This window comes from Chrysemys picta, chromosome 12 (assembly GCF_011386835.1).
Source record: "Chrysemys picta bellii isolate R12L10 chromosome 12, ASM1138683v2, whole genome shotgun sequence".
Taxonomy (NCBI): domain Eukaryota; kingdom Metazoa; phylum Chordata; order Testudines; family Emydidae; genus Chrysemys; species Chrysemys picta.
The window spans coordinates 6,122,209-6,149,898 of record NC_088802.1 but is presented as its reverse complement, the minus strand read 5'-3'; the positions used below and the strand labels follow the sequence as shown (position 1 = coordinate 6,149,898).

The 27,690-nt window shown below is 49.1% G+C and overlaps 2 protein-coding genes across 6 annotated transcripts in view; one reads left to right on the top strand and one right to left on the bottom strand.

Annotated features, from left to right (window-relative positions):
* Positions 1–1,247: 1,247 nt before the first annotated feature.
* Positions 1,248–17,904, top strand: LOC135974920 (killer cell lectin-like receptor subfamily F member 1). Its single transcript, XM_065564211.1, has 6 exons — positions 1,248–3,503; positions 5,566–5,664; positions 7,806–7,976; positions 11,817–11,971; positions 12,622–12,734; positions 13,980–17,904. The coding sequence occupies exons 1-6, from the start codon at positions 3,419–3,421 to the stop codon at positions 14,101–14,103; spliced, it is 747 nt and encodes a 248-aa protein (XP_065420283.1). The 5' UTR covers positions 1,248–3,418; the 3' UTR covers positions 14,104–17,904.
* Positions 14,884–27,690, bottom strand: part of LOC103306901 (C-type lectin domain family 2 member D-like) — a 25,497-nt gene continuing 12,690 nt past the window's right edge. For 4 of the 5 annotated variants that reach the window (XM_065564208.1, XM_065564210.1, XM_065564209.1 and 1 more), the window contains 3 exons: positions 26,909–27,081; positions 25,139–25,245; positions 14,884–21,589 (listed from right to left, as the gene is read on the bottom strand). In XM_065564208.1, coding sequence (XP_065420280.1) covers positions 21,439–21,589; positions 25,139–25,245; positions 26,909–27,081 — 431 coding nt within the window. In that variant the 3' untranslated portion in view covers positions 14,884–21,438. Of the gene's footprint in view, positions 21,590–23,468; positions 23,687–25,138; positions 25,246–26,908; positions 27,082–27,690 lie in introns of all 5 variants that reach the window. The other variant, XR_010591983.1, reaches the window with a different exon arrangement.

The window sequence follows — 27,690 nt, the reverse complement described above, 5'->3', positions numbered from 1 at the left end:
AGTGACATTTGGGACTCTCTTAAATATTTCGGGGTTTGATTTTTTTTTTTCACCAACCTGACGTTTCCACAGAGGAAAAAGAAAACCATTTTCCAGCACCAGTCTTCACCCCTAGGGGCGGCTGTCAAGTGCGGACACTGAGTAACAACATTCTGAGGCGGGTCCACATATCAAGAGGGTGCAAGACAGGGGGCTGCCATCACAAGCTAGATCTGAGAGACAACATCTTTCATCACCTATGGCAAGCGGAAGAATGGTGCGCAGAGCCCACACAGGAGTTAAAAAAGCAAACCCATAAGGTCATTTGTGGGTTAGCCGGGGTTGATCGCTGTTGTGCAACATGTGTGGTAAGGTAATTTCCAGTCAGGTTGCAGCTCTCACTGACCAATACCTGCATAGAAACAGGCCTTGAAGCGGAGAGTCTGTTCTAAAAATACTGCCTGATTTTAGCACTAGGTAAATGACTAGTATGGAGGCACGTTGCCAGGCCAAAGGTGCAAGAACAGACTCAGTCCCTCCTCACTGTACTATCTGAGCCCCTCAGATAGACTGATGATAATCCCTAGCTCCTAGCTAGCACTTTTCATCCATAGAGCACCAAGCGCTTCACAAAGGAACGCCAGTGTTGTTATCCATATTTTACAGATGGGGAAACTGAGTCACAGAGCGGCGCCCAACGTCACCCAGCTGGCAGAACTGAGGCCTCCTGATTCCCTCTCCAGTAGCCACCAGGCCACACTTTCTCTCAACAGGAGGACCAGTCTACAGAAGGGAAACTGAGGCACGAAGGTTGTGGGTTTTTTTCTGATGCTGCCAGAGTCAACCCATGGAACTCCTTGCCAGAGGATGTTGAGAAGGCCAAGTCTATAACAAGTTCAAAAAAGAACTAGATAAGTTCATGGAGGATAGGCCCATCAAAGGGCAGGGATGCTGTCCCTAGCCTCTGTTTGCCAGAAGCTGGAAATGGGCGACAGGGGATGGATCACTTGATTACCTGTTCTGTTCATTCCCTCTGGGGCACCTGGCATTGGCCACTGTCGGAAGACAGGATACTGGGCCAGATGGACCTTTGGTTTGATCCAGATGGTCGTTCTTATGTTCTTAAAGGGAAACAGCCCACTTTAAGTGTCTCACCCAAGGGCACAAAGAGAGCCTGTGGCAGAGATGGGTACCTTGATCCCTTGTGTCCTGGATCAGCGCCTTTCCTCCCATGGAAAGCAGAATGAGTTTTGGCTGATAAGCGAGAGAATCAGGGCTGTCGATGCCACAGTTCCTGTTGGCCAGTGACTGGCAGTGCTGCCTCTGAAAGAATCTGCATTTTATTCTTAAAATGTTCATGTGAGTGAATTCACTCAGGGCCTGAGTAGAGCCAAGTCTAGGGAGCTGGCAGATGCCACGCTAGCTTCTCCCATACCAATGTAGCTTTGCCACGCCCAGCAATCCCAATGCACAGGGTCCCCGATGCCTCAGCCTTGGGTCATCTCACCCACATTTCTGCCAGTGCGCCTCAGTCCGGTCCTGCCACTGGGAGAGCTGGTGACGCCATTCATGTTCTGCGCGTAGTTTTCTTTCCCAGGGAGTTACCTACCCCTGTGGAACGAACGCGGTCTGCACGGATTGAGGAGCTTGTGCTGCGCCCCAGAGTTCTTCTTCTTCCGGGACACTCCCATTTCTGGGGCACCCACTTCCCAAGCACGCTTGTCACAAACTGGGGCTCCCCTGCAGGCTGGAAACAGAACAGCAGATCACCAATGAGTCTGGAGTCTTCTTTGCTCTCTCTCCTTCCTGCCTTTCCATCCTTCTTGTCTTTTCTTGCTCATTTCGTCCACACTCCCCTCTCCTCGAGAGCTGTGGAGGGGTCTCCAGCAGCACCCGGGTGCGGGCAGGTCCAGGAGCTGAGCAGAGAAGGGGTTTGCCGAGGCCCGTAGCTGTGAACATGAGCCGCTCCCACAGCAGGGTAAATTTGGGACACTGAGTTAGCAGGGAGGTGAGTGGCCCCAAATATACCATCTCCCATGCTGCCCCTTATGCCTGGGGCATGGTTGCCAAACCCTGTCACTAGGTCGCCACCCATGCCTCATTCTAAGCCTTCCTAACAGCTCACTGGGCTGTCATCTGCATAAGCAACGACCTTCACACATACACTGAACAACCGTGAGAACCTGTTAGTGTTACCCTCATCCTTCCTCTTGCCTGGGCCTGTGGGCGACCCTCACTTGGTGTCTCAGAGCTGAGCGTACGAGGCCAGTGCTGGGAGGCAGGGGCCTGGCTCGTTTCTGGGGAGCGCCAAGTGCCAGGGCTCGGGGGGGAAATGAAATAACTATTGTTCTTCCCACAGGACGGGCCCAGTCGTTGGCCTCTTCACTTCCAAGCCACACTTTGGCCCAGCGGCAGCAGAGCGGTGGCTGGGTTGGGTGTAACAGAAACTTAACTTGAACTTCCACCCCCGCTGTTTTTGGGTGGCCATCGAGTCGCCTGTCACAATGCTGACATGAGCGGGGACGGCTGCAGGGCCCTCGGGGGCGTATAAAGGCGAGAAGGACCCCTCAAAACTCAGCCCCCGCTGCTTGTGGGAACCCGGTGACTTAACACCTGCTTCTACACGGCTGTGACTCACACTCAAGTTCACTTCGCTGCAGCAGAGCAACCGCTCCCGTGAAAGGGGGATTCACGCCCAGCGTCCATCGACCGCACCAGTTGTGTAGACGTGGGAGCATCAACGCATGGGCCTGGCCATGCCAAACTCCTTGGGAAAGAAAGTATCAGAGGGGTAGCCGTGTTAGTCTGAATCTGTAAAAAGCAACAGAGGGTCCTGTGGCACCTTTGAGACTAACAGAAGTATTGGGAGCATAAGCTTTCGTGGGTAAGAACCTCACTTCTTCAGATGCAAGTAATGGAAATCTCCAGAGGCAGGTATAAATCAGTATGGAGATAACGAGATTAGTTCAATCAGGGAGGGTGAGGTGCTCTGCTAGCAGTTGAGGTGTGAACACCAAGGGAGGAGAAACTGCTTCTGTAGTTGGATAAGAAAGAAAGGGCCACGTGTCTGGATTCAAGATGGCCGACTCCAGCAGGAAACCGCCACTGAACCGTTGAACGCTTTATTGTCCCGGCCATTTTGAAGGCAGAATTTCTCATGTCAGGGGCTCGCTGCCCAACAGGACAGCTTTCTGTCAGCGCCCCAGAGGTGCTTGGACTGCCCCTGCCTCTGGTGTCAATTGCTCTTGGGTAAGGATGTGAGACCTGCTAATGAAGGAAAACCCCAGCGCTGAGATAGGAAGGAAATTCCCCAGCCCCTGACAGGTGCTACTTCCTGATTTTGGAGGCACCGCTCGCTTTGGATTGCACGTACATCTCAGCGGCTGCCCTTCCACACAGCGTCCCTTGCTGGGTGCTGCCTTCTTTTGCTGTCTGGACCATGACTGAGGAAATTATCTACGCTGATATAAACGTTCTGGAAGACGGGTCCCCCACCAGCCAACCCTCTCCCCTTAAGCACCACGGTAAGTGTATTTGATTTTATTCTCCCCCTAATTTTGGGATTCCGCTTTCCACCCATGTATTTGTTAAAGTTTAGCTGGCAGAGTTCAGCGAACAATTCTCTAGCTACCAGGCGCTGCTCAGCGCCCTAGGAAAAGCTTGTCCCGGTATCTGCCAGTCTTTGCTTAACACAGAACACTTGGTTTCTCTTTACAGCCCCATGAGTGTATAAATATTACTGGAATCTTTGCAGCTGGGAACAACCTTTACACTCACATGCCAGGGCAGTAAAATGTAATAGCAGCTTTTATCCATCTTCTGGGGGATTTCAGTAAGTTTATAGTGATACCACCGCTGGGGATCTGGCCCACTGACTCCCATGGAGCTCTGGCTGATTCACATTAGCTGGGAGTGAGAAAAGAAGGAAGGGGTAAGTTCGGGGTGGCAATAGAGCACGAACACCCTGGGAGAATCAGTGAGCAGCATTTGATTATTGGATTTGGAGGGAGGAGCCCAGTTCCTGATGTTGGTGAACCCAGTGTAAACCCGGTGACCCCACTGCAGTTTTTGGACTCAGGCCCAGGTTCTGCTCTCACTTCTCGTTCTGGATTCTGGGAGTGCCGGAGATGAGAATCAGAAGTCAGAACAAGGTGATGCAGGGCGAGCGCAGCAGAGACAGGCTTTGGGGCTGCAAATGAAACTAGCTAGGGAGGCCGACGGGGGGCGGGGATGGATGGAAGTTGTGTAGAAGGGTGGAAGGGACAGAAGGACAAAGTGAGGTTATCCCAGTGGCTGCCATTAGATGTGCTCACAGCTGAACCGGCTGACGAGAAATGTTTCTCTTCCCTTTTACTAGCAAGTGAAATGTCACTGGATTTAGAAACTGTTTAGGTCTCCCAGCTCAAAGGCTCAAAGAAAATCCGGAGCGCGTTAATTATAGGGCAAACAATGGGCCAAATTCATCACTGTTGGTGCAGGGAATTCTAAAGTGTATCTCTCCCTGCCAGCTAAGCCCATTGTGTGTGTGTGTGTGTGTGTGTGTGTGTGTGTGTGTGTGTGTGTGTGTGTGTGTGTGTGTACATACACATACTCAACCCTTCGCATTGGTGGGGGAGGATGTTTTGTGCAGCTGCCACCTGTTCCCACAGCAGAATTTCCATCAGGGTTCACACCACCAGAAACTGTCAAAACCTCACAACGAATTTACCCCGATGACTGTGTAGGAGGCGCAGCCCGAGGGGTACCTATCATACTTGCCAGCACAGATCTCACCTCTGAACCAAGTGATGTTCAACATCACCAGCGTTCGCAAGTCACGCCAGCACATAGCAAAGAGAAGGACACGCCAGGGGTCTGAACAGATGTTGAAGGGTTCTGCTTCGTGGCCCAGCGCTGAAAGCGGGGGCTAAGCCAACAAGCAGGACGCTGAGCACAAGACAGGAACAGTATGTTTAGATACAATTCAAATGACCCATTATATGTCCATTTGGTCTATAGCACCCAATCACTCCTGGGGCTGGCGGCTTTTCTCATGGGCTGATTGGACAGGACTGCAGCGGGGACAGAAAGATTAAAATCACTGCTCAAATCTGATCTACTTTTTCAATAGTTTCACATTGCTCCGGAAATAACAGCCGAACACTCTGGCCAGCCAATCAATGGGGAGCTCCTAAGGCTAGTGTATCCCTGTCTGACAGCTTTACAACTGGCCCCAGTAGCACACTGCCTTTTAATGTCAGGAGTATGTCTACACTGCAAAGAAACACCACTGGCACTGAGTGTCAGAGCCCAGACCAAGTGATTCAGGCTGCAGGTCTAAAAATTGCAGTGTAGACGTCCAGATTTGGACTGGACCCCAGGCTCTGAAATCCTGTGAGGGTCTCAGAGCCTGAGTTCCAGCCAGAGCATCTACACTGTTGTTTTTGATCCCGCAGCCCAAGCCCCATGACCCCGAATCAATCGATTCAGACTCTGCGATTGGGCACTGCGTGTTTGTTTGCAGTGTAGATAAGCACATATGCCTCTTTGTTTAACACGTCCTGAAGTAGCTACAGAAAGTGCTTCACTAAATATTGCATCTCACAGATCTCCGGGGATTTGCACGCCGGCACGGGTCCATTCTGTGGATTGCTTTGGCTGGCAACGTGATCCTGGCTACAGCGGTAATTGCACTGGGCATTCAGGGTGAGTAGCTCAAGACCTGCTATTCGTTGGAACGGGTCCCTAGTGACTGCAGCTGGTTGGGAAATTTTCAACGGGACGGTTTTCCATTGGAAAATGCAGTTTCATCAGAAAGAAAGTTTCGGGGGAATGTGTCACTGTCTATAAAATTGTCACCAGAAAAACATCCAAACAAATCTTCAAATTTTCTCATTGAGTTTCGATAACGTTAAAATGTTTTGTTTTGATGAGGTAAACGTGTTTCGTTTTGACTTATTTTGTTTCAGTAAGGTCAAAATGTTTCATTTTGACAAGGTACAAAGTTTTGTTTTGACTTTCCCATTTTGATTCATTTTGTTTCTGCATTTATAGTCTATAAAAAGCAAAATGTTAATGATATATTTATAATTCTGAATGTTACACATTTAACATCACATTGAATATGATATGAAAATGTTTTGACTTGTCGTAACGAAATGCCTTTTTACCTTATCACAGTGAAACCTTTTGACATTATCGAAACAACTGGTTCAATGTTTCTGAACAGAATTTTTTTTTCTAGAGTTTTCATTTTGCGGGAAAGGTCAAAATTTCGACTTTTCATTCCAATTCAGAATGAAAATAAATGTCTAAATGTTGGAAATGGAGAATCCGTTCGCTAACTAACTCTTCAGTGACGTAGCCCCAATTCTCCTGTCCCGGCATAGTTCCCTTGAAATTTTGCTCCACTTGGCAGCAGATGACTGGATGCATCATCATGGCCAGGGCAAAGTGTTGTCCAGTCTGAGTTGGTTCCTGAAACTCAGGTCATCCAGTTGGGCGGAAACGTCATCTTTGTCAAATATCATTGCCCCTTTGGTCCGAATGGTTCGCTGCTGTTCATGGCCTTACAGGGCTGTTGCCATTCGGAGAAATCAGTATGAGTCAGGTCTGTTCTTAGTGTCATCTTGTTTATTTACAAAAAACATGCACAAAGTCCTGTTTCTCTGATCACAGGAGAAACAAACAGCAGGAAGTCTCCTTGCTCAGAAATCCCCAAGCCTGCCTCTCCACTGAGTGCTGTGCCCAAGAAGTTCTGTCCCTGTGCTTCCTCTCAGAGGTCATGCTCACAACTGCTTCTCCTGGCTTCTTCCCTCCGACACATACAGGCTACAACCAATAACCTAGCCCCTGTGTTTCCAACCAGGAAACCTCTCCACTCACCTGGCTTAGCTCTGATCTGCCACGTGGCCTGTTGCAGTGGGTGGTAACCTCCGCTGTCTGCAGCTGTCTCTGCCATATAAGGGGTCTTAATTGCTCCTTTTGTTGAGGTTAAAGGAGGTTGCTTGGCTCCCACTGGCTTTCATTAGGCAGTGATTGTCCTTGGGTCAAACACCCCCTGGATGAGAACTTTCAACATCACAATATGAAGGAAAACATGGAATGGATTAGAATATTCATCATGGACAAAGCTCTTCCTTCCTTCCTGCCACACTCCATCACCTCTGTCCCTACCAGGGTCAACCGATGCTCCTTGGTGATTTTTCACATCATCACATTCTCACTGTTCAGATCCCTAAATAGTGATGATCATTCCAATTCCTTACCCCTTTGCTGGCCGCTGGCAGATTTCAGGGTCTGGCAGGTCAGTTGCCTGTGTGGAGAAGAGATTGGTAATGCAGATCCCAGGGTATTTTCTAGTGCAATTTGTTTATTTACTAGATGATAGATAGGGTGGATGGGGATAGATAGATAAGGGAGGGAGGGTGTGCGTGGGGATAGATAGATGGGTAGGGAGGGTGTGCATGGGGATACTGTAGATAGATATCTTGGTTCCTGGTCATAAACTGCTCCCTGGCAACACCCCCTTGCAGAAGCCCCAGTGGCAGTCACCAAGAAGCAGGTATCCTCTGTCTCTTGCACTCTCACCCTGTTCCTTGTTCCTGCTTCGGCCCTGGGGAAACCCCCATAGTCCAAGCCGCTCCCCTAGGACTGTATGGTCTGGACAGGTGCCCTGGCCATTAGCCCTCCTTAGGGGCAGCTGCTGTGCAGCACAAAGGACCTTGGGAAAGCCCTGGGACCCCAGGGGACCCTGTGGGCTTGTACATCAGTGACCCCTAAAGTGCACAACCCGAGCTCCTGAAGCCATAACAGTAACAACCACTCACTTGTCTGCTGCTTGGAAGTTTTCCAGGGCCGCTCCCTTCAGACGGACACTGGCGCAGTCTCATCGGTCCCTGAGAGCAGTGGTGTCGCCCAGAGACACTCCCCCGGCAGAGAATGCAACAGGAGTCTGGAGGACTTGGTGTCTCGCCTGAAGCAGGGTCTGTGTCACTCAGCCCAGAGCCCCTCAGCAGGTAACCGCATCTCGCTGTGGCTCTGAGCCCCTCGGCATGTTCCATGCACCGCACAGGCGGAGGGGGGCCTGTTTGAAGGAGGCAGGCCATGGGCAGATCAGCCTGCTAGCCTCTTTCCTCCTCCCATTCCAGTCCTCGGGGGGGCCCTGGAAATTTTCTCTCACTCAGTGAGGCCAGAGGGGGGGCATTGTGGATGGGGGAGGCAAGAAGGGGATCTTCTGCCATATTTCCTCCAAGGATAACAAATACATTAAGGACCGTTATAAAGACAACGGGGATCAGTTGTTCTCCATGGCCACTGAAGGCAGGACGAGAAGTAACGGGCTTCATCTGCAGCAATGGAGATTCAAGTTAGATATTGGGAAGAACTTTCTAATTCTGAGGGTAACTGAGCTCTGGAACAGGCTTCCAAGGAAGATTGTGGAATCCCCGTCATTGGAGGTTTTTAAGATCAGTTTGGACAAACACCTGTCAGGCACGGTTTAGGTTTACTTGGTCCTGCCTCAGCGAAGGGGGCTGGGCTTTATGACCTCTCAAGGTCCCGTCCAGTCCGACATTTCTATGAGTCTGTGAGAAGTGGTGCTGCTGGGAGAGAGTCTCCTTCCTCCAACCTCAGGCTAGGAGAAGATGAGCCTGGGGCATCTTTCCCCATTCCCACCAATGGGAGGGAGGCCAGAGGTGGATCATGGAGGTGGAGCAGAAACATGGATATTAGCATCTGGCACCAGATCCCAGTAGAGGCCAGGCCATCAGAGAAAGCCCTGGCCAGGAGTAGGAGACACGGCCATATCCGACCTGCCCCATCCAAGTGGGCTCAGAGGAAGGAAATTTCTTTCCAAGCCTCCCCAGTCCTAGCAGCGGCTGGAGGTAGGGCAGACATTGGGTGCCTGAATTCCTAGTCTGGTGGCATCAGGGGAAGGGAGGAAGTGCTGGCTACAGACAGACAAGCAAATACGTTTGTGATCTTATTTGGACAATATTTGCCGGCCAACTAGCACCAATGGCAGACACGTCTCCGTGGGGATTGTGGGGCACAGTGACCTCCAGTGGTCAGTCAGGGCAATTGTCAGGGTGACGGAATAGCTGAGCAAATAATTGATTTTTCGTTTCAGGGGCTGAACCAAAAAAAAGGATTAAGGGAGGCAGGGGGGAGAAAAAATACAGTTCAGTTCAAACCAAAACTGGATATTTTATTTTATTTTTGGAAAATTTTCAATGTATTGAAAAAAATGAAAAACCTTCATTGTGGTTTCATTCTGACAACCTAAAACTTCTTTTTTTTTTTTTTTTTTTTTTTTACATTTTTCAGGGGTATTTTTCCCTTTTAAAATTTATTTTTAGAAAAGCCAGACTGGAAGTTGAAATACTGTTTCAAAATGAGAATTCGAAATGACACATTTTGATATGGCTGAAATGAACCATTTTGTCTTTTTCCAGAAAAAAACCCAAAGTTGGGGCCAAAACGATTTGTGGAATTCAACCCAAAATTGTGAATAGCTTGAGTGCAAAATAATGCATTATTTGGCAAATTTACTATGTGCTGAATTCCCCCCGGGCTCTAGTGAGCAGGACAGGTTGGTCTAAGATACTAGTTCAATGAACTCCCCAAAGACCGTATTTAGTGATAGTTCAGATTTCATCAGGGTACCCCGTAGCCATCCCCCCAAAGGCACAGTCATGTTGCTACGGCACTGTCAGTAACACACTCCAGTGCTCTCTAAGGCCTTCACTCCCACCTCCAACGGGTACCAGAAAGCACTAGGCATCCAACTTCACCCACCTCTCACACAGAGACCTGAGCAGTGACCTCAGACGCTCTCTGGTAACACCGGCAGCACGTCTGCCTGTCACACGGCCTGTGCGTTTGGGAAGCAAGTGGCTCTGTTCTGTCAGGCTGAGGGCGTCATGCCGGTTTTGCTCCAGCCTGCGGGAGGAGCGGAGATTGGGGCAGCGCGGAGGTAGCCGTGTATGGCTGAGGCTGGGTGTGCAGCGCTAGTTCTGGCTGATGTCTGTGGCTGACAATGCCCGTGTGGTTCTGGGTGACGCTCGAGGGTGCAGCGATAGTGACAGTGGGTGACGCTGAGTGAGGACCCTGGGGCTAGATCCACAGAGGGACTTAGATGATTAACTGCCACTTGAGGAGCCTAAGTCCCACGTTTCGATACTGCTGGGATCCTCAGCACCCCCTCCCAGCGGCCACTTAACCCTGTAGGCGTCTAACATCAAGGACAGCTGGGGCTGCACCGAGCAGGATTCTGGCTGGTAGCGCGTCTCTATTATACCCACTATCTACAGCCCTCTGCCCAGACGTGGGAAATCCAGGCTTGAATTCTGCCTGATCTGGACCTGGGGATTGCACCCAGCTCTCACAAGGGAGTGCCCCCAACCCTGGGCTATTGAGTCCTGTAGGGGAAATCTCTCCTGTTGAAACTGTGCCACTTTGTGTCATAATTAAACAATGAAAGAGTTTGACACTGAGATCAAAGTGTCTCCTCCTTGCCATGCAGTGAAAAGAGTTTGACACAAAGTGCCAGACTGTTTCATTACAGCACAAACCGGAGACGCGTTGATCTAGAAAAGAAAAGTCGACCAGACGTTTCAAGCATAGATTCATAGATTCCAAGGCCAGAAGGGACCATGGTCGTCATCTAGTCCAGCGGTTCTCAAACTGGGGGTCCGAACCCTGAAGTGGTCGTGACACCATTGTAATGGGGTCACCAGGGCTGGCGTTAGACTTGCTGGGGCCGAAGGCCAAACCCCACCGCCCGGGGCCAAAGCCTGAGGATTTCAGCCCTCGGTGATGGGTCTCAGGCTTTGTGCCCCAACCCTCAGGGCAGTGAGGCTGGGGAGGGCTCAGGCTTCACTCCACCCTCCTGGGGTTGTGTAGTAATTTTTGTTGTCAGAAGGGGGTCGCAGTGCAATGAAGTTTGAGAACCACTGAGCTAGTCTGGCCTCCTGTAGGACACAGGCCAGAGAACTGCCCAAAATAATTCCTAGAGCAGATCTTTCCGAAAAACATCCCATCTTGATTTAAAAATTGTCAGTGATGGAGAATCCACCACAACCCTTAATAAATGGTTCCAATGGTTAATCACCCTCACTGGTAAAAATGTACACCTTATTTCTAATCTGAATTTGTCTAGCTTCAACTTCCAGCCATTGGATCACCTTATACTTCTCCGCTTGACCAAAGAGCCCATTATGAAATATTTGTTTCCCACATAGATAATTACAGACTGTGATTAAGTCACCCCGAACCTTCTCTTTGTTCAGCTAAATGGCTCTAGCGCTTTGAGTCTCTCACTGTGCAACAGGTTTTCTAATCCTTCAATCATTCTCGTGGCTCTTCTCTGAACCCTCTGCAGTTTATCAACATTGGTTTGGATCAGCACCAAGTAGCAACTGCCCTTAATGAATTATAAAATTAAATCACAGGATCTTTCAACGTATTATGACACATCACGAAACAATGTAAAAAATAACACCAATCCTATACAAATAAGAATCCATAAAATAAAATTCAAAGTGAAATTTTGAAATGTTCGGAACAGAACATTTTCCACAATAAAAAACCTTATTATTCTGGAACTTCTTTTTCTGTGAGAATGTGTCAAAATTGACAGTTTCATGAAAACATTTGTTGAAACAGCTTTTCTAGTGGAAAACAGTTTTGAGGAAAATGTTCTGACCAGGTCTCATTGTTAAACATTGAGAGAGGCTCCGGATGGGATCACCGATAGTGCCTGACTCAGTGGGATTTGTACCCTCTCTGAGCTGTTGTAAGCACGTTCCCTGGGGCTAACAATTATTACTGCTGTGTCTCGCCACATCTCTCTCCAGACGGCTCCGGCTGCAAACTCTGCCCCATGGACTGGCTGTCACACACGGGAAAGTGTTACTGGTTTTCCAAAGACAGCAAAAACTGGACGGAGAGCTGTGATGACTGCTCCGTGAAGAGCTCTCGAAAGCTAGTGATCCAAGACCAGGAGGAGATGGTAAAGTAAAACAGAGGGGGCAAGACTTCTGCTGGAGGGGGTCACTGCTTACATGGTCCCAGATGTGAAGAGGTGAAGGACATTTCTTCCTGAGGATGCTAATGCGGCATAACAGCTGGCGTAGCTCCCACATGCTTTGTTCCCCATCAACAGGGGGATGGGAGAGCCCGGAGAGCCCCGACCCCGTCTGTCCCCACTGCCTCTGCTTATTCCTCCTCCTGCCTCATGCTGATGGATGCCCCTTCCCCATCAGCATCCAAGCACGGGAACAGCATGGCGGGAGGCAGAGGTATATTAACCGCTCTGGGTGTGATTTTCAGAAGCTCAAAAGGGAGTTAGGAGCATAAGTCCCTGTCAATGGGGTGACAAGTGACTGTCACTGTTGCTTATGCTCCTAATTCCCCTAGACACTTGGCATTCCCACCCTGTGTCATCTAGCCCTGAGCCCCGTTTACATGAGCGCTCCCACTGGTGCTGCTACACAGATGGTAGAAATGCTGGGACTTTATAAGAACAAAAGAAATTCTAGTGTAGACAAGTCCTAAATACTCAAGTGCCTGTTTTGAGAACAGTCTGTCAAGTTTGCTGGCTGAAGCAAAGAATCCTAGAGCTCTAGCAGGTTGTACTCACCCTTTGTCTTCACCCCACAGGAGTTCATACAGAACGTCACACAGGGTAAATATCATGTCTGGCTCGGGCTCAGTGTTACATCTGCAGAGAAGAACTGGACCTGGGTGGACAGCTCCGTGTTAGACCAAACTCTGTGAGTGTTGCCTGGTGGTTGCTGTGTGGTTTTTGTTTTGTTTTGTTTTGTTTTGTTTTTTAAGCATATGTCATGGCCCCCTCTGGTTTAGCTATTCATAGGCCTTGATCACATGTAGCCGTGTATCTAAACAACCCAAACTGCAAGATTGCTTCATCTCCAGGGCCTGCTCTGTGAATGCAGAGACTCTAGCAACTACAACGGTGAATTTTTGTCAGTGACGAGTAAATTCATTGGAAAAAATAATGTATTTTTCGGGGCAGTGAAACTATCTGTGAAGTCATCCCAAATTAGCAAATAGTTTACTGCCAATTTTTCCCCACCAAAAAAGTTAAAATGGTTTGCTTGACTGTTTGAAATGCAGTGTTGCAACTTTTTCATTTTTAAATGATGCTTTGTTTCAAACTTTAGCTATGTGTATTAAAAAAAGATGTAAAAATTCCCAAAACAAAACAAAATATATATATATATTTGCATTTCATTTAATGTAGGGATGTTTTTTGACTCATAATGATTTTTTTTCCTGTTCAGTTTTTCATTCCAGAAAGAAAAACCTAGGGGGAAAAATCAGTTTTGGTTTGAACCAAACAATTTTTTTTGTCAGTTTAGCGCCAAAACTGGAAAAAAAATCAAGTATTTGCTTAGCTCCAGTAGCAGCTTCATAAACCTCTATCTATGGTGTAGCCACTAGATGGGGACAAAGAGCTACCCTGTGCTAGCATGTGCTACACAGAGCTCAGGAAAGAATTCAAACTGCCCATTGGATTAGAACGAAGACCCAACTACTCTAGGTTGGGTCTTAATGGCTAACAGGGGTCAGGCTGGAGACTCTTGCCTACATGCTCGGGGTTTTACTGATCACCATATTTGGGGTCGGGAAGGAATCTTCCTCCAGGGTAGATTGGCTGAGCCTCTGGAGGTTTTTCGCCTTCCTCCGCAGCATGGGGCAGGGATCACTAGCAGGAGGGTCTCTGCCAATTGAAGTCACTAAAACACAGGATTTGGGGACTTCAACGGCAGAGTCAAGGGAAGGGGTAGGGACGGTTTTGTGGCCTGCAGCATGCAGGGGGTCAGACCAGATCATAATGGTCCCTTCTGACCTTAAAGTCTGAGTCTAGGTTCCTTTCATTTAATCTAAGCACATTAAGGACAAATTTGTCCCTGATGTAATCAACTCCATTGATTTCAGCAGAGTTACTGAGGGTCTGAATTTGGCTCATTGACTTCCTTTCCCCTGTTTTACAGGTTCCCAGTAACGGGTCCTGCTGACGTGAACAGCTGCGGGGTGATAAAAGGGACTCGGATTCACTCTGAAACCTGCAGTGCTGAATTCAAATGGATTTGCCAGAAGGAAGCCGTGCCGCTATAAACAGTGGCATTAGAGACACTCATTCCTGTAACAGACCAGTACACTGCCTTGGGTTTCAGGCTTCGGGCCAGACTTCCAGGAGCGGATGTGCCTGTGGAGACGTGCGTGCATCCTCAAACTAGCTATTTGTGTCTTCAACTTGGGTAAATGCATGTGCAAATCAGGCCCAAGGGCAAAGGCACATCTCATGGATGTAAACACTGCATCACTGACTCGGGTCCAGCAAGAACACACCTCTTCCTCCCCCTGAATCCCCTTCCACCATCATTGATTCCCTGGCTCCTTCACGCCCTTCTCTTCACACACCCCCCCACCTTCTGCTTTCTGCCTCTCACGCCCAATACTTCAGTTCCCTTGTTCTCCACCTAGCTGAGTGGGAAGGACACTTTCACATCCTTGTTCTCCTGGATCTGGTCTCTCTGCCATCTCCTCTGCTCTCCCGGGTCTTCTCCTGCTTTTGTGACTATTCCTTCTTCAGCATCTCCTTGACAACCTTAGAACTCTTTTAACCCAATGTTCTTCAGATCAGGTGTTTCATGAAAGCTGACAACGGCTCTTGAACAGTTTCCGTTTTAATGAGTTGGCATTTTCTGACCAAACAAATCAGAACATTGCTAACCACGCCGACGCGGTTCTCGTATTCTTGTGACTTTTGCATCATTTGTGATTTCTAACCACTGCTCTTCATTTCCAACCACTGCTCTTCATTTCCCATTTTTAATCAATTGTCATTTTGTGCAGTTTATCATCTTTCATTTTCACAATAAGGATATTTTAATGTTTTTGGCAGCTTAGTCACATGGTGCATTTTTATTTAATTATTTCATATTTTAAAAAAAATTAGTTTACAAAAGGAAAGCGACAAACAACAAATGTTCAAGGGAAAATTCGCTAAAAATAGTGAAAGTTTAAAAAGAGATTATTCTAAATGAAAAATATTGCTGTTGAGAAAAGGGGGATTTTTCTGGTCAAAAATGCCCAAACAAACCAACTTATGTTTTCAAAAATATTGACCAAATAAAACTTTAAAAATTGATATTACTGATCTAAGAGAGCAAAAACACATTTTAACTGCCAAGCCCTTTACACATCACAAAGCAGCAAATTTGCAAATCAACTTATTTTACTGCATTTTATACATTGTAGTACCCGGCATCGCCACAAGATGTCACTGCTCTCACAAACACAACAGGACTTGCCTGTCTCTATACAAATGGGAAAATGTAATGCCATAAACTAGCATTACATGGGAAAATAAAGTCCAATTGCAACACAGCTCTGTGTTATCTACAGCTCAAAGCATGTTAACCGTTTGGGAATTAGAAAGCTCATATGTGGGTGCGTATGCAGGAGGATGGGACTGTGGTTGTGTCTCCGTGTGTCTGTGCAACTCAGCACAATGGGACCCTGATCTCAGCTGGGGCAGGGACTGTCTCACTGTGTGTCTGTGCAGCGCCCGGCACAATGGGACCCAGACCTTTACTGGGGTCTCTGGGTTTATAGTAATATACATAATAATACCTGGCAGCTGGCTGGGCTCTGGATTTTCCAGGCAGACATTGACAACGACAACAACAATACATTTAGATGGCGGAGGTCCATAGTGCTGAATGTCCATGACCACAGTGTATGGCTTTGTTCCAGGAGTCTGAGAGAGTCACAGGATGATTATTGATCTGGTGCAGCCAGATAGGACAGACTGTACCCCTATGTTCATCCTTTTTACAAGCTAACGATAATTTTTGTACAAAGTATGCCTTGTGAGGTATCATTTGAGAACTCGTAATCTGCTGAACATTATTGTCTGGGTAAAACATTTGCAGTATCATTGTTTGTATATGTATAAGATTCTACTGTATAGCATTGCTGTGACATATTCCAGAGTTAGAAAATCCAGCCCAAACCTGTTCTTCAGAGAGAAAGACACACTGGTGCCCCAGGCAGATATCAGCATAATCAAATGAACTATCATGGACTATCACCTAGTTAAGCGGCCACTCTTTGGCAGGAAGAAGGGTGTGAGCAAGAACTTTACATATTGGCAACGGAAACAGCTGGACGTCCTGTGTAAACAGACTGGCTGTTGCCTGAACCCCAGCTGCAGATAATCCTCAAAGGGAGAATTGTTTTAAAATAGAGAACGCACCCAACACAAATTACTTCTCTCCCCCCATCACAGCTACAATGTTTGAAAGACAAAGGAAGCATCATTGAACAGTGTGGGTGGTCCTGGCTGAAGCAATCCAGCCAGACTGCTGGAAGCTTATGGTGAGAGAAATGTTTTGCTTTGAAGTTCATTTAGCTTGTTGAGTTAAGTATTAGCAGGTAGTTTATCTTTTTACTTTCTTTGTAACCAATTCTGACTTTTATGCCTCAGTACTTGTAATCACTTAAAATATAGTTTTCTATAATAAACTTGTTTTATCTAAATCCAGGGATCATGCATGACATCATCACCTTTTGAACATGTGCACCAGCTCCTGAGAGTGGCTTCTCATTCTGGCACGCAGAATGGGCAGAGTTCATTTTTGTTGACGGAATTCATGAGAAGATCACTGACTCCTCGAGCTCACCACCTACTGAACTCTTCCTTTTGGGCTGAAAACTGTCATGTCTGAGCTCCTGCCTAAAGGTGAATTTTTTTTGGTGAAGTCTAAGCAAAGGCAAAAAATGGTTCAGCCCAATTATGATAATGACAGAGGTGCAGAGGCAGTCCAAGTGGAGTCAGTGTGACAGTGAAATCTGCTTTATTCACAACTGCCCAGTCCATTTTGAACAAGAGGATTAAATTGTATTTAATTTCAAAGGAGCAACTAATGGAAATACCCATGAATATACAGTGAGGCAAAGACACATGTAGGACTACAGATAAAGGATATGAACACTAACTAACATTTGCATACTAGTAAGCTTGTTACCTACTTCTTATACCTTGTAATCAAACGAGTACATAGTGCAATAAATACGTGTAAACAGGTAACAGACTCTGTCTAGAAATAGTGTACATTTCTAACTGAGGATAATTAACCATTGGAACAATTTACAAAGGGTCGTGGTGGATTCTCCATCACGGGCATTTTTTAAAATCAAGATTGGATGTTTTTCTAGAAGATCTGCTCTGGTTCGAACAGGGATTAATCCAGGGCAGTCCTACGGCTTGTGTTTTACAGGTCAGCTGAGATTCTCACAGAGATCCCTTCTGGTCTTGGAATCTACAAGTCTATGACAGTCCGAGACCCACTACTGCCAATTCCAGATGTACAAAAGTCATGAAAGAAATGAAATGTTTTTTAAAAATGTTGGGTTCTTTCTCGTTGCCTTCTGGTTTGTGAGTCTTTCAGGAGAACTTGAGTCACAATTTTAAGCTTTACGCCATGAAACTAGAGCCTAGAAACTTGCTTAAAAAAATAACAGCAGAAAGCTGAGGATCTCAGATCAGCTCATTCAAAGAACTGGGGTTTGCCGAAAAGCAACAAATACAGTGCCAAAAAATTGCAGGAGTTGCCAACCCTGGAGACTCAGCTGAGCTGGTGTATAGGCAGAGCTTGGAGATGCCTCGTTCTACACAAGTGGGCCCTGAGGATGTGATTTTCAAAAGCGTCTGTGTGGCTTTGGAGTGGAACTAGGCAGGAAACTCCTTTCCCATCCATGAGAATTTGGGAGATTTCAAAATTTTATCCCATCCCAAATCAAGATGAAGAGTCAAACTCTAGAAAATTGTCAAGAGTCAATAAACCAAACCAAAAATTCATTCTGCATCCAATGAAACCGTTGGCTTCAATAATTTCAAAATGTTTTGATTGTGACTTTTCACTTTTAACATTCCTGAAAACGTTGTTCCGGCTCAAAAGCCCCAAAATGTTCTGGTTTGAATATGTCAAAACATTTTGTTTAAAAAATATTTTTCCTCCAATAAATTTGGAGTCAAGAGATTCAGTGAAACCAACCCTGTTTTCCTAACCGTCTAATTTTTGACAACTTGGCATTTTTCAGTGAAAAACAGCTTGTCAAAAAATACCCAACTACCTCTATTTTCCAGCACAACTCAAGTAACTGTGGTGCTTTTAAAAATTCCACCGTTAAGACGTTTAATGCAGTTGTGTCGTATGGCTCTAGACAGCCAGGTTCTCTAGAGTTCAGATTTTAAGTCAGGACTAAGGTTCATAGATTGCAAGGCCAGAAGGGACCATTGTGATCAGCTTGTCTGACCTCCTGGATACATAGGCCGGAGAACGTCCCCCATCACAAGCCCTAGAGCAAATCTTTTAAAAAAACATCCAATCTTGATTTAAAAATTGTCAGTGATGGAGAATCCACCATGAGCCTTGGTACATTGCTCCATGTGCAAACTGTTGTGTGTCTGGTTTATGTTCTCTTCTAGGTCATGAGTAACAGGTCGTTCCCTGGGCCAGTCTGAGGATTCCCCGCTGCCTTGTCAATTGTCTAGGGGCATCTTAAAATGTAAGAGTCTCTTGTGACCCTTAGCAAGGCATAGTCACTGCTTCATTCTGAATGGTCTAGTGGAACGGGCATTAGACGGGGAGTAGGAAGACTTGGGTGCAATTCGCAGTTTTAGATTTCCTCTGTGATCTTAGGCAAGTCAATTAATTCACCTTGTGCTTTGTTACTGAGATTAACATGTCATAGAATTGTGGGCCTCGAAGGGACCTCAAAAGGTCATCGAGTCCCAGCCCCTGGCTCCCCACCTGCTCTGATGAGAAGATCCCTTAATGACTGGGCGGCGTTCAGCTACTAAAGCATCAGGGCCAGATGAGAACAGAGACTGAACTGGGCTTCTGGTAACTCAACTGTCTTAAAAGAAACAGGTTCTTGCCCATGGGATTCGCACCAGACTAGTCGATGTGGTGCTAGTGTGGGAATTTTGGAGGCTACCAAACCATGTGCCTTCTGGGGACTTGGAGAATTTGGGGGTGGCAGTTTCATACAGGCCTTTGGGGAGTTTCGTACTCCAGTGCCGACAGCAGTACTTGGAAAACCCTAAGCCCCATTGTCTTAGGATCACTCATCTACTTCTGCCTCAGTCAGGGCTGCTTCAAGTCCAGCTATTCCTCCATCCTTTGTGTCTGGAATTCGCTCCTTCCCGCCCCCAAGCTGTGAAATAGGCTGAAACTTGGGCTATGCTGCAAAGCCCCATCAGTGTGAGCTGGCATTGGGGGTGGAGGGGAACAGCTGCTTTAAGGGAGGTGAGGAGTGGCGGGGACCAGAGCCGCCCCGAGGATTCAGGGAGCCTGGGGCAAAGCGGGGGAGCGGACCTAAAAAAAGGCGCCACCCACTGCGGCGCTTGTACTCACCGGGCAGCGCTCCGCGTCTGCGGCAGCACTGAAGGGCCCCCCCGCAGCCAAAATGCTGCCGCAGACCTGGAGCAATTGAAGGGCCCCCTCCGCCACCGAAGTCCTGGACTGCCGCCGGGTGAGGCGCCTCTAGCCAGGAAAGAGATGCTCGCGGGTCCCCTGCGGGGCCCAGGGCAAATTGCCCCACTTGTCCCCACCCTCTGGGCGGCCCTGGCGGGGACTGATTCAATCTGTGACAGGATTTCCTGACGAGTTGCTGGATGTGGGGTGTGGGGCTGTTTTGGTTTTGTGACTGCATTCGTGTTATGTTTTTAATTACCGAGCCTGCGTTTAAATGGATTTTTAAATCAAGATCGTTCCCTTAGTCCTTTAGCTGCTCTGCTTTGTCTAATCCTCCTCACATCAGTTTCAAACTGGTGTAAAAGTAGCATCACAGCTGGGAGACATTCCTGACACTGCGACCTATGGCGTTTTCATGGTTGGGTCATTTGTCCAAGGGATTTAAGCTCTGATCAGGAGAGAACTGGCCGAGTTCAGTCAAGCCGGTTTCCCAGTTCTCTGGGCTGTATTAATAGTGTCAGAGCCCCTTGTCCGCACCCCCTTTTGGAGAAGGAGAGCAGGAGAGAAGGTTGTTTTAGTAGCAGCTAGCAGCCGACTTATCAGCTATTGAGAACTGTCATCCTAATAATAAATAAGTTAAATGAGATCAAACGAAGCAATTCCATGTGGATAATCTACCATACAGCCTAGGAGCACGCTCTTAAATGCTCCTCCCCAAGCACTGGGCAGCTCGAGCAGGGAAATTGCTCCACTGAAAAGGAGCCCCAGGGCTGGAAGGTCGGTTCAGGACATCTTGGAGATCTGCTGCTATCCAGCCGCACTGCTCGGCAAAAATCCACATGGCCCAGCCGGGTCCTGCCCCAGGAAGAAAAACTAAGGCTCAATTCATTTCTAAAAGCAGCAGGACTCGTCTTTGGCTCAGGAAGAGCCATCGGTTATTAAAGGACGAGGTCGCTGGGTAGAGGCAATTTACATAGTAACTGCCAGACTAATTCAGAGCTGTAGTGCGTTTGGGGCCCGCCCCAGCAGCTTCAGAAGACAGGTCAAGAGACATCTTAGTGGACAGTGTCGGAATAACTAACCAAATGGAGAAATTTCCTCCTGATCTTCATTACTTAGATGGTGGTTCATGCCCTGAAGGAAGGAAGGTTTGGATCCCTTCCCAAACTCCTGTCCATTTCCTCTCTTGTGTAAACAACAGTATCCAACGTCCCAGTCCTTTTAAAAATAAATCCTGCCAAGCTCTTGGCTTCAATCACACCCTGTAGCAGTGAGTTCCGCAGGCTAACTGTGCGTTGTGGGAAAACATGGTCCTTCGATCAGTTTCAAATTTGTTGATTTTTCAATTCTGTTATGCGGCCCCATTGGTCTTGTAGCAAGAGATGGATTGAATAGCAGCACCCTAATCTCCCTTGTTCACGTCCCCTTATTCTCTGACGAAAGTCCCACCTGGCCTCCCATCATTCTTCTTACCGGTGTCTGAACCTCCTCTAGTTCTGCAGTGTCCTTTTGGAGATGGGTGACCCGTACTGCACACAGTGTTCCCCATCAGGGTGTCCCTTTGATTCATATAATGACGTCAGAGCATTTTCTGTATTGTCACCTCGTGCGTTCCTTATATACCCCAACATCTCGTTTGCTTTGTCATCAGCTGCTGCACGCTCAGCCGAGGTCAGCGCTGGGTGATCTACAATGACATCCCTGGGTGAGATGCTGGCCTCACTGAATTGAACGGAAAAATGTGCATAGATTTTAATGGGGTCAGCACGTCACCCCGGCTCCTTCTCCTGAGCTGATGTGGTGATGTTAGTAGCTAGGAAGATGGCTGAGCAACCCTCAGTTGTTCCTCCACTGGACCCTCTGTGTATATGTCACACTGTTTCATTTGCCGGTGGGTGGCCTGTTCCTCTCACGTGGCCAGATCCTGCTGAAGTTCCTCCTGTTGTTTTTCAGTTTAATTAACCTAATAATTCCTTATCCTCTGCGTCGTGTTTTTCTGGCTTGTATACGCATCAGGTTTGTTGCAGACCCAGTGTCTCTCGGTGATGCACCTTGAAGCGCTGACGCCGTTGTCATTCAGGTACGCGCAGTTACCTCCTCCTCTTATCGGGAACCTGCAACAAACGATAAAGCCATCGTCAGCCAGCAGCTGGGCCTGTCCTGTTACTGCCAGTGGGAGAATGCGCCTGACGCAGGGGCTCCCAAACTCTTTGCCAGCAGGACCCCATGTTAATGAATTATTTCCTCCCAGGACCCCAGGCAGCAAGGAGGGCGCCATTGTGTAGAGCAAAATGGCGTCCTCCACCCAGCGCATAGGCACTGACTCGGTGGGTGCTCTGGGGCTGGAGCACACATGGGGGGGAAAAAAAAATAGTGGGTGCTCAGCCCCCACCAGCCACCTGCAGATCAGCACCTCGCTCTCCCCTGCAGCACCTCCTGCCCGCCGGTGCCCCGTGGATCAGCTCCAGCGCCTCCCACCCACCACGGATCAGCTGTTCATCAGCATGCAGGATGCACTGGAGGGAGGGGGAAGAGCAGTGGCAGGAAGAGGCATGGGAGGGGCTGGAATGGGGCAGCGCAGGAAGAGGTGGGCTGGGGGGAGGAGCAAGGAGTGTGCGGGGGCAGGGCCTGGGGCAGAGCAGTGGTCGAGCACCCCCGGGATCTAAGTAAGTCGGCATCTATGGCAGAGCGTTGTCTCCTGTGCACCATTTTGAGTCATGCCACACAGAGGACGCCATTTTGCTCTACAAAATGGCATCCGCCCCACAACGTGACCTCATGCCTAGGTCATGCAAAGTCATGCCGTGTGGAGGATGCTACTTTGTAGAGCAAAATGGAGTCCTCTGCGCACGGTGCCCTCACAGGAACCGTACAGGTGAGGCGGTGCCGGGTGGAGCAAAGTGGCACCCTCTGCACACTAGGGGTCACTGCAACCCCGTCTGCTGATGGCGCGACCCCCAGTTTGGGAACTGCTGATCTAACACCTCCAGTCTGGATCACTGTATCTCTCCCTCATGTGTGAGGGGGGCCAAATGAGCTCACCTCTACTATTGCAGGTGTGTGGGGGGAAGGATTTTCTAGCTAGAGCCAGGGGACGTGTTTCAGATGAAGAGTTTAGTCACCGAAAAATGCAATTTTAGGTCGCCTGAAACATTTGGGCCTAAATTAATTTTTTCTTTAGGCTAGACTGACAAGGGGACTTGTGTGCCCTTCACAAAACTGGAGAAAGAGGAGTGGTAAACCCGATAGCCACCGGGTCATTAGCCTGCTTATCTGGGATGAGGAAAGCGCAGGTTCAAGTCCCTACTCCGAATCAGACAGGGCGAGGACTTGATTTGGGATACAGGAGACCCAGGTTGAGTGCCCTAACCAGGAGCTAGGGAGTACGGGGGTCAGGGGACGGAGGACGGACACCACCATTGGGTTTGTGCCTGGTGCTTCCAAATTTCCTTTGCTTTTAATTAAAAAAAAAAAGCAGTTTAAAAATGCCTGAAACTGAAAGGAAAAATTTAATTTCGGGTTGAATAAAAGAAAATTCATTTGACGTGAAAGTTAAAACTTTGGCTCTTTGTTTTGCCCATAAAATTGAAAATGTTTAGTTTCTGGTTGATCCAGGTTCTTCTGCTCCCAGATTTTCAGTTCAGCCAGCGAATGGCAAAATCGCTCATTCTGACAGCTCTAGTTCTTACACCTTCCTCTGGGGCAGCTGGTGCTGGCCACTGGCAAAGACAGGCAATGGGTCTAGATGGACCTTGGGTCAGAACCAGCCTGGGCCTTCCTGTGCTCCTGGCTACGTGACAGGCTCATGTAGGACCTGGCCTAGCCGGGCTGCACTGAGGAACCCAATTCCTGAAGGTGGCCCCGGGTGGCAGTGAGCAGGGGAGTCAGTCTCCACTCCAGAGGGTTTCTCTGCGGCCCCTTTCATACTGACAGTTGCTGTTGTGTGAATAACTCAAACCGTGAAGTCTGTTAGCTGTGGTGGAACTGACTCACTGTGGTGCCTTTTGCTTTCCCTTGAATCTCAAAGGACTCCGCTGTCTGTGGAGACAGGTGGCCGCTGACACACATGCAAACTCTGTTCCCTCTTTTTGATGTTGTCTCAGTCTAAGACATGGGTGTCAAACGTTCAGCCCCGGACCAGGTATCACCCCTTTTCTCTAGCCTCCGACTCCCCAAAGGCATCGGGCCTGCAGCTCCCCAGGGACTGGAGTCTGAGTCAGAGGAGATGAGGTGGGTTGATTCGGCCCAGATAAGTTTGACCCCTCCTCCCCCCAAAATCACAACTTGAAATATTTAGGGTTACCATATTTTGTGCCTCCAAATGGAGGACACTCCACGGGGCCCCGGCCCCGCCCCCAGCCCCGCCCATGCCCCGCCCCAACTCTGCCCCCCCTCCCCTGCTTCCCGCGAACATTTAATTCGCGGGAAGCCTGAAGCAGGTAAGGGGGGGGGAGATGGGGGGAGGAGGTGCGGCCCAGGCTGGCCCCCCCGGCGGCTCCAGCCTGGGTCGGCTCGGGCCCTGGGGTGCCAGCCCCGGCCGACCACCCCCGGCCCGCCCAGCACTGCCGGCCGGCCCCCGGCGGCCCGGCGCACCCCCCGGCCCCGCGACCCCGGACCGGCTCCCGGACCGCACCCCCCCGGCCCCGCGGCCCGGCGCACCCCCGCGGCCCCGGCCCGGCCCTGCGACCCCGGCCCGGCCCTGCGACCCCGGCCCGGCCCGGCCCTGCGACCCCAGCCCGGCCCCGCACCGGCCCCGGCCAAAGAGGCCCCGGCCGAGCCCTCCCTCCCGATTTTCCCGGACATGTCCGGCTTTTGGGGATTTCCCCCCGGACGGGGATTTGAGCCCCCAAAAGCCGGACATGTCCGGGAAAATCCGGACGTATGGTAACCCTAAAATATTTCAATTTGGAAAAGCTGCCATGGTGCTTCGTGCTTCCCTTTTCTTCTAGAGACCAGGTTCCTCATTCAGACTACATCTCCCAGAGTGCACCATGGTCGCACTACTGGTCAAGAGGAGGCAATACATCATGGGAGATGCCGTGCAACTGCCTCATACTCCCATTCTTTGCTATAGGCCGAGCTCCATGTCCAAACTACATCTCCCCTGGTGCCCCAGATCTCGCTTGGGGAGGGGAGGTGGTGCATCATGGAGTCCCTTGGCCATGCTGCACCATGGGAGTTGTAGTCCAGTTGGGGAGCTCAGCCCATAAAGGGGGAGATTGGGAATATGAGGAAACCAAACAACAACTCCTATGAGGTATATGGGCAGCACTTTGGACTGAAATATTTCAGTTTTTGGTCGTTGTGGGTTTTTTTGGGGGGTGGGGGGAGGAGGGGATGGTTTGATTAAAAAAAGTCAAATTTTTCCATTAAAAGACATTTTATGAAAAAATCTTATCAAAACCCCAATTTTCCACCAATAAACAGTTTCAATGAAAAGTTCTCAACAACCCGAGTGTTACCATCCCCCTAGCAGCGCAACATCTCTTGCCTCACTTGATCCATGTCTCAGCAGTGGGAGTGAGCCCCAAATCCCGGAGACAATACAGATTTCCCTCACTCCCCGCCAATATTTCGGGGTTTACATGGTGAACGTTGGCTCCATCTGAATTCAGTCCCACAACCTAGTGTTCAGAACCGAAACAGAGAGAAAAAGGACTCACAAGTTGTTGAAATCAGAGCCATTCACCCATTTCCAGGGCAGTCTCTCGTGCTTTCTCCCGAGGCCGATCCAGTGCTCGGAGGCGCCTTTGTATCGCATCATGAAAACCTGTAACACAGAAAAAGGAAAGAGTTTGATTCCACGTGTGCTGCTCACAGGGCTCCGGGCAGCACAGAGTCACGTTATACAGAAATGTTCCTGAGTTAGTTAAAGCAAAGTGTGAAACTGAAACTACAGCTCCTGGGTTCCACTTTAGTGCCTTAACCTCAGACCATCCCTTCAGCCCCGCCTCAGTCACAGCGCCCCGTACAACCAGTGCAGCGAACGTGGCCGGAAGCTGCGGACCCCAGAGGAATTCATCACACAGCCCTGCCCCATTCTTTGGGCGCTGAATGAGGCAGGGGTCCTGCAGAAAACACAGCAGGGGGCCACATAACTAAAGATTGGATCATAACTGATCCACACCAAAGGGAAGGAGAAGGAAAACCAGAGTTGAGGTGGCACTTGGGAACTTTGACTTATTTCCAGTTAGAGCTGGGCAAGTTTTTGGCAACTTGTAAATTCACTGAAAAATTCTGGGCTGGAGTTCCTAGGTGCTACCACGAGAGAAATAATCAAGTGGATTTGCTGAAACTTTCAGGAAAAAACCTCCCCTTGAGAGAGTAAAGTTCAGAGAAAACCCCCTGCAAAGAACACAAAAGGAAAACCCGGGGCACAGTTATAAGCAACTGAAAAATGGAAATGCTCAGACCAGTGGTGCCCAAACTTTTCCTGTCGTGTCCCCACTTACCAGTAGCGGAATCGGTCAGAAGAGGAGCTTGAGCGGAAGGCGGAGCTGGGGATGGGGGAGGAGCTGGCCTGAGGGAGGGGGAGGCAGTGCTGCGGCTGGGGGGCCAGAGCTAGGTTGGTAGATGGAGAGGAGCTGCAGCTAGGGCCAGAGCTGGGCTGTGGCTCCCTCCCTGCCCCCTATGGGGGCTGGCTCGGGCCCTGCCAGACCTGCCCCCCCCCCAAACATTCCTCTGCGCCTCCCTGGGGGAGACCACACCCCATAGTTTGGGGACCAGTGGCGTAGGCAATTTTAACAATATGCATCATCGCATGTGCCTACACTATTCTACGTGGGGTCTTACCCCATCACCCTTGTAGTTGAGCATCTTCCACTCATGAATTAAGTGACGTGATTAGCCCGTTACATGTGATTCGTTCTCTCTCCCAAGAGAGAGAGTCGTGTGTGTGTAGTGGAGCAGTTTGTTTTGGTAGGGTTTTGTTATTTGAAGTGCATACGCTACATGTTTATGTGAAGGCGGCCATCTTGGCTGACACACTAGGAACCTCCATAATGAAAAAGCCCAAGTCACGCCAGCTGGAGCTAACGGAGCAACCCTCTCCAGTCAGCACAGATCCTCTGTGGACGAGCACAGAGTGTAACCAGTGACACGCTCGCCAGTGGGTTACATGGATATCCGAGAAGACTGCTCAAAGTGCACCTCGCTCTCGGAGCAGAAGGTGGTGAGGTTCTGGATGGTCCTTAGTTCCTGGGGCAGTCCATTCCCCAAGCGAGGACCAGTCACCAAGGAAACTCCATCTCCCTCACTGAGAAGTTTTGCCCTTAAATGGTGCCAGAGGAGCAGAGATGTCAACCAAGGTCTTCATCCTGGAGCTTTAGGCTCTTATAGACACCCTGGGCCTAGGCCACGGAGCGCCTTGAAGACCTTGACCATAACTCTGGCATAGCCCATCACCCCCAGAATGGGTCTGTTTTCCTTCTCACCAGGTCCTGCTCGCTGTCAATCACAGCCAGGGAAGCGCCAAGTGCAGAGCAGTTGCTCCGGCTGTTGTTCCAGTTCTCTTCAGCCTCAGAGAAATAGTAGCATTTCCCTCGGTATCCGACCCAGCTGTCCGGGCACCAGGCCATGCACTGGGGCTGTGCTTTAAGTACCAGCACTGAAATTGAGAGAGCAACAAAAGGGTAAGAGCCCATCCTTTCCCTCCCCTGCTCCCCCAGATGCAAATACCCACCAGACAGAAATGAGGAAAGGCTCCAAAGTGCAACCTTAACCCTGGTTTCCTGCTCCTTCCTTTTTATGTGTATCAGTTATGATTAGGGCCCTACCAAATTCACAATTCATTTCCCTAAATTTCATGGTCACAGCATTTTAAAAATCTTGAATTTCACGGTTTCAGATATTTAAATCTTATATTTCACGGTGTTGCAACAAAACATGAATATGTATTTAAAAATGGCAAAATATAAACACGTAAAGCCCTTAAGACTCAGCGTTTCACAAACTGGGGTTCCCAACTGGGGCCGGCTCCAGGCACCAGCGCAGGAAGCAGGTGCTTGGGACGGCCAATGGGAAGGGGCAGCACGTCCGGGTCTTCGGCGGCAGGTCCCTCAGTTCCTCTCGGAGAGAAGGACCGGCCGTCGAATTGCCACCAAAGAATGAAGCGGTGCGGTAGAGCTGCCGCCGATCGCGGCTTTTTTTGTGTGTGGCTTTTTTCTTCACTGCTTGGAGCGGCAAAAAAGCTGGAGCCGGCCTTGGTCCCGACCCA

Coding starts and splice junctions, on each gene's coding strand:
- LOC135974920 (XM_065564211.1), top strand. CDS start 3,419: ATGACTGAGGAAATTATCTACGCTGATATAAACGTTCTGGAAGACGGG. Junction 11,972..12,621: donor TCCAAGACCAGGAGGAGATG/GTAAAGTAAAAC, acceptor TTCACCCCACAG/GAGTTCATACAGAACGTCAC. Junction 12,735..13,979: donor TCCGTGTTAGACCAAACTCT/GTGAGTGTTGCC, acceptor CCTGTTTTACAG/GTTCCCAGTAACGGGTCCTG.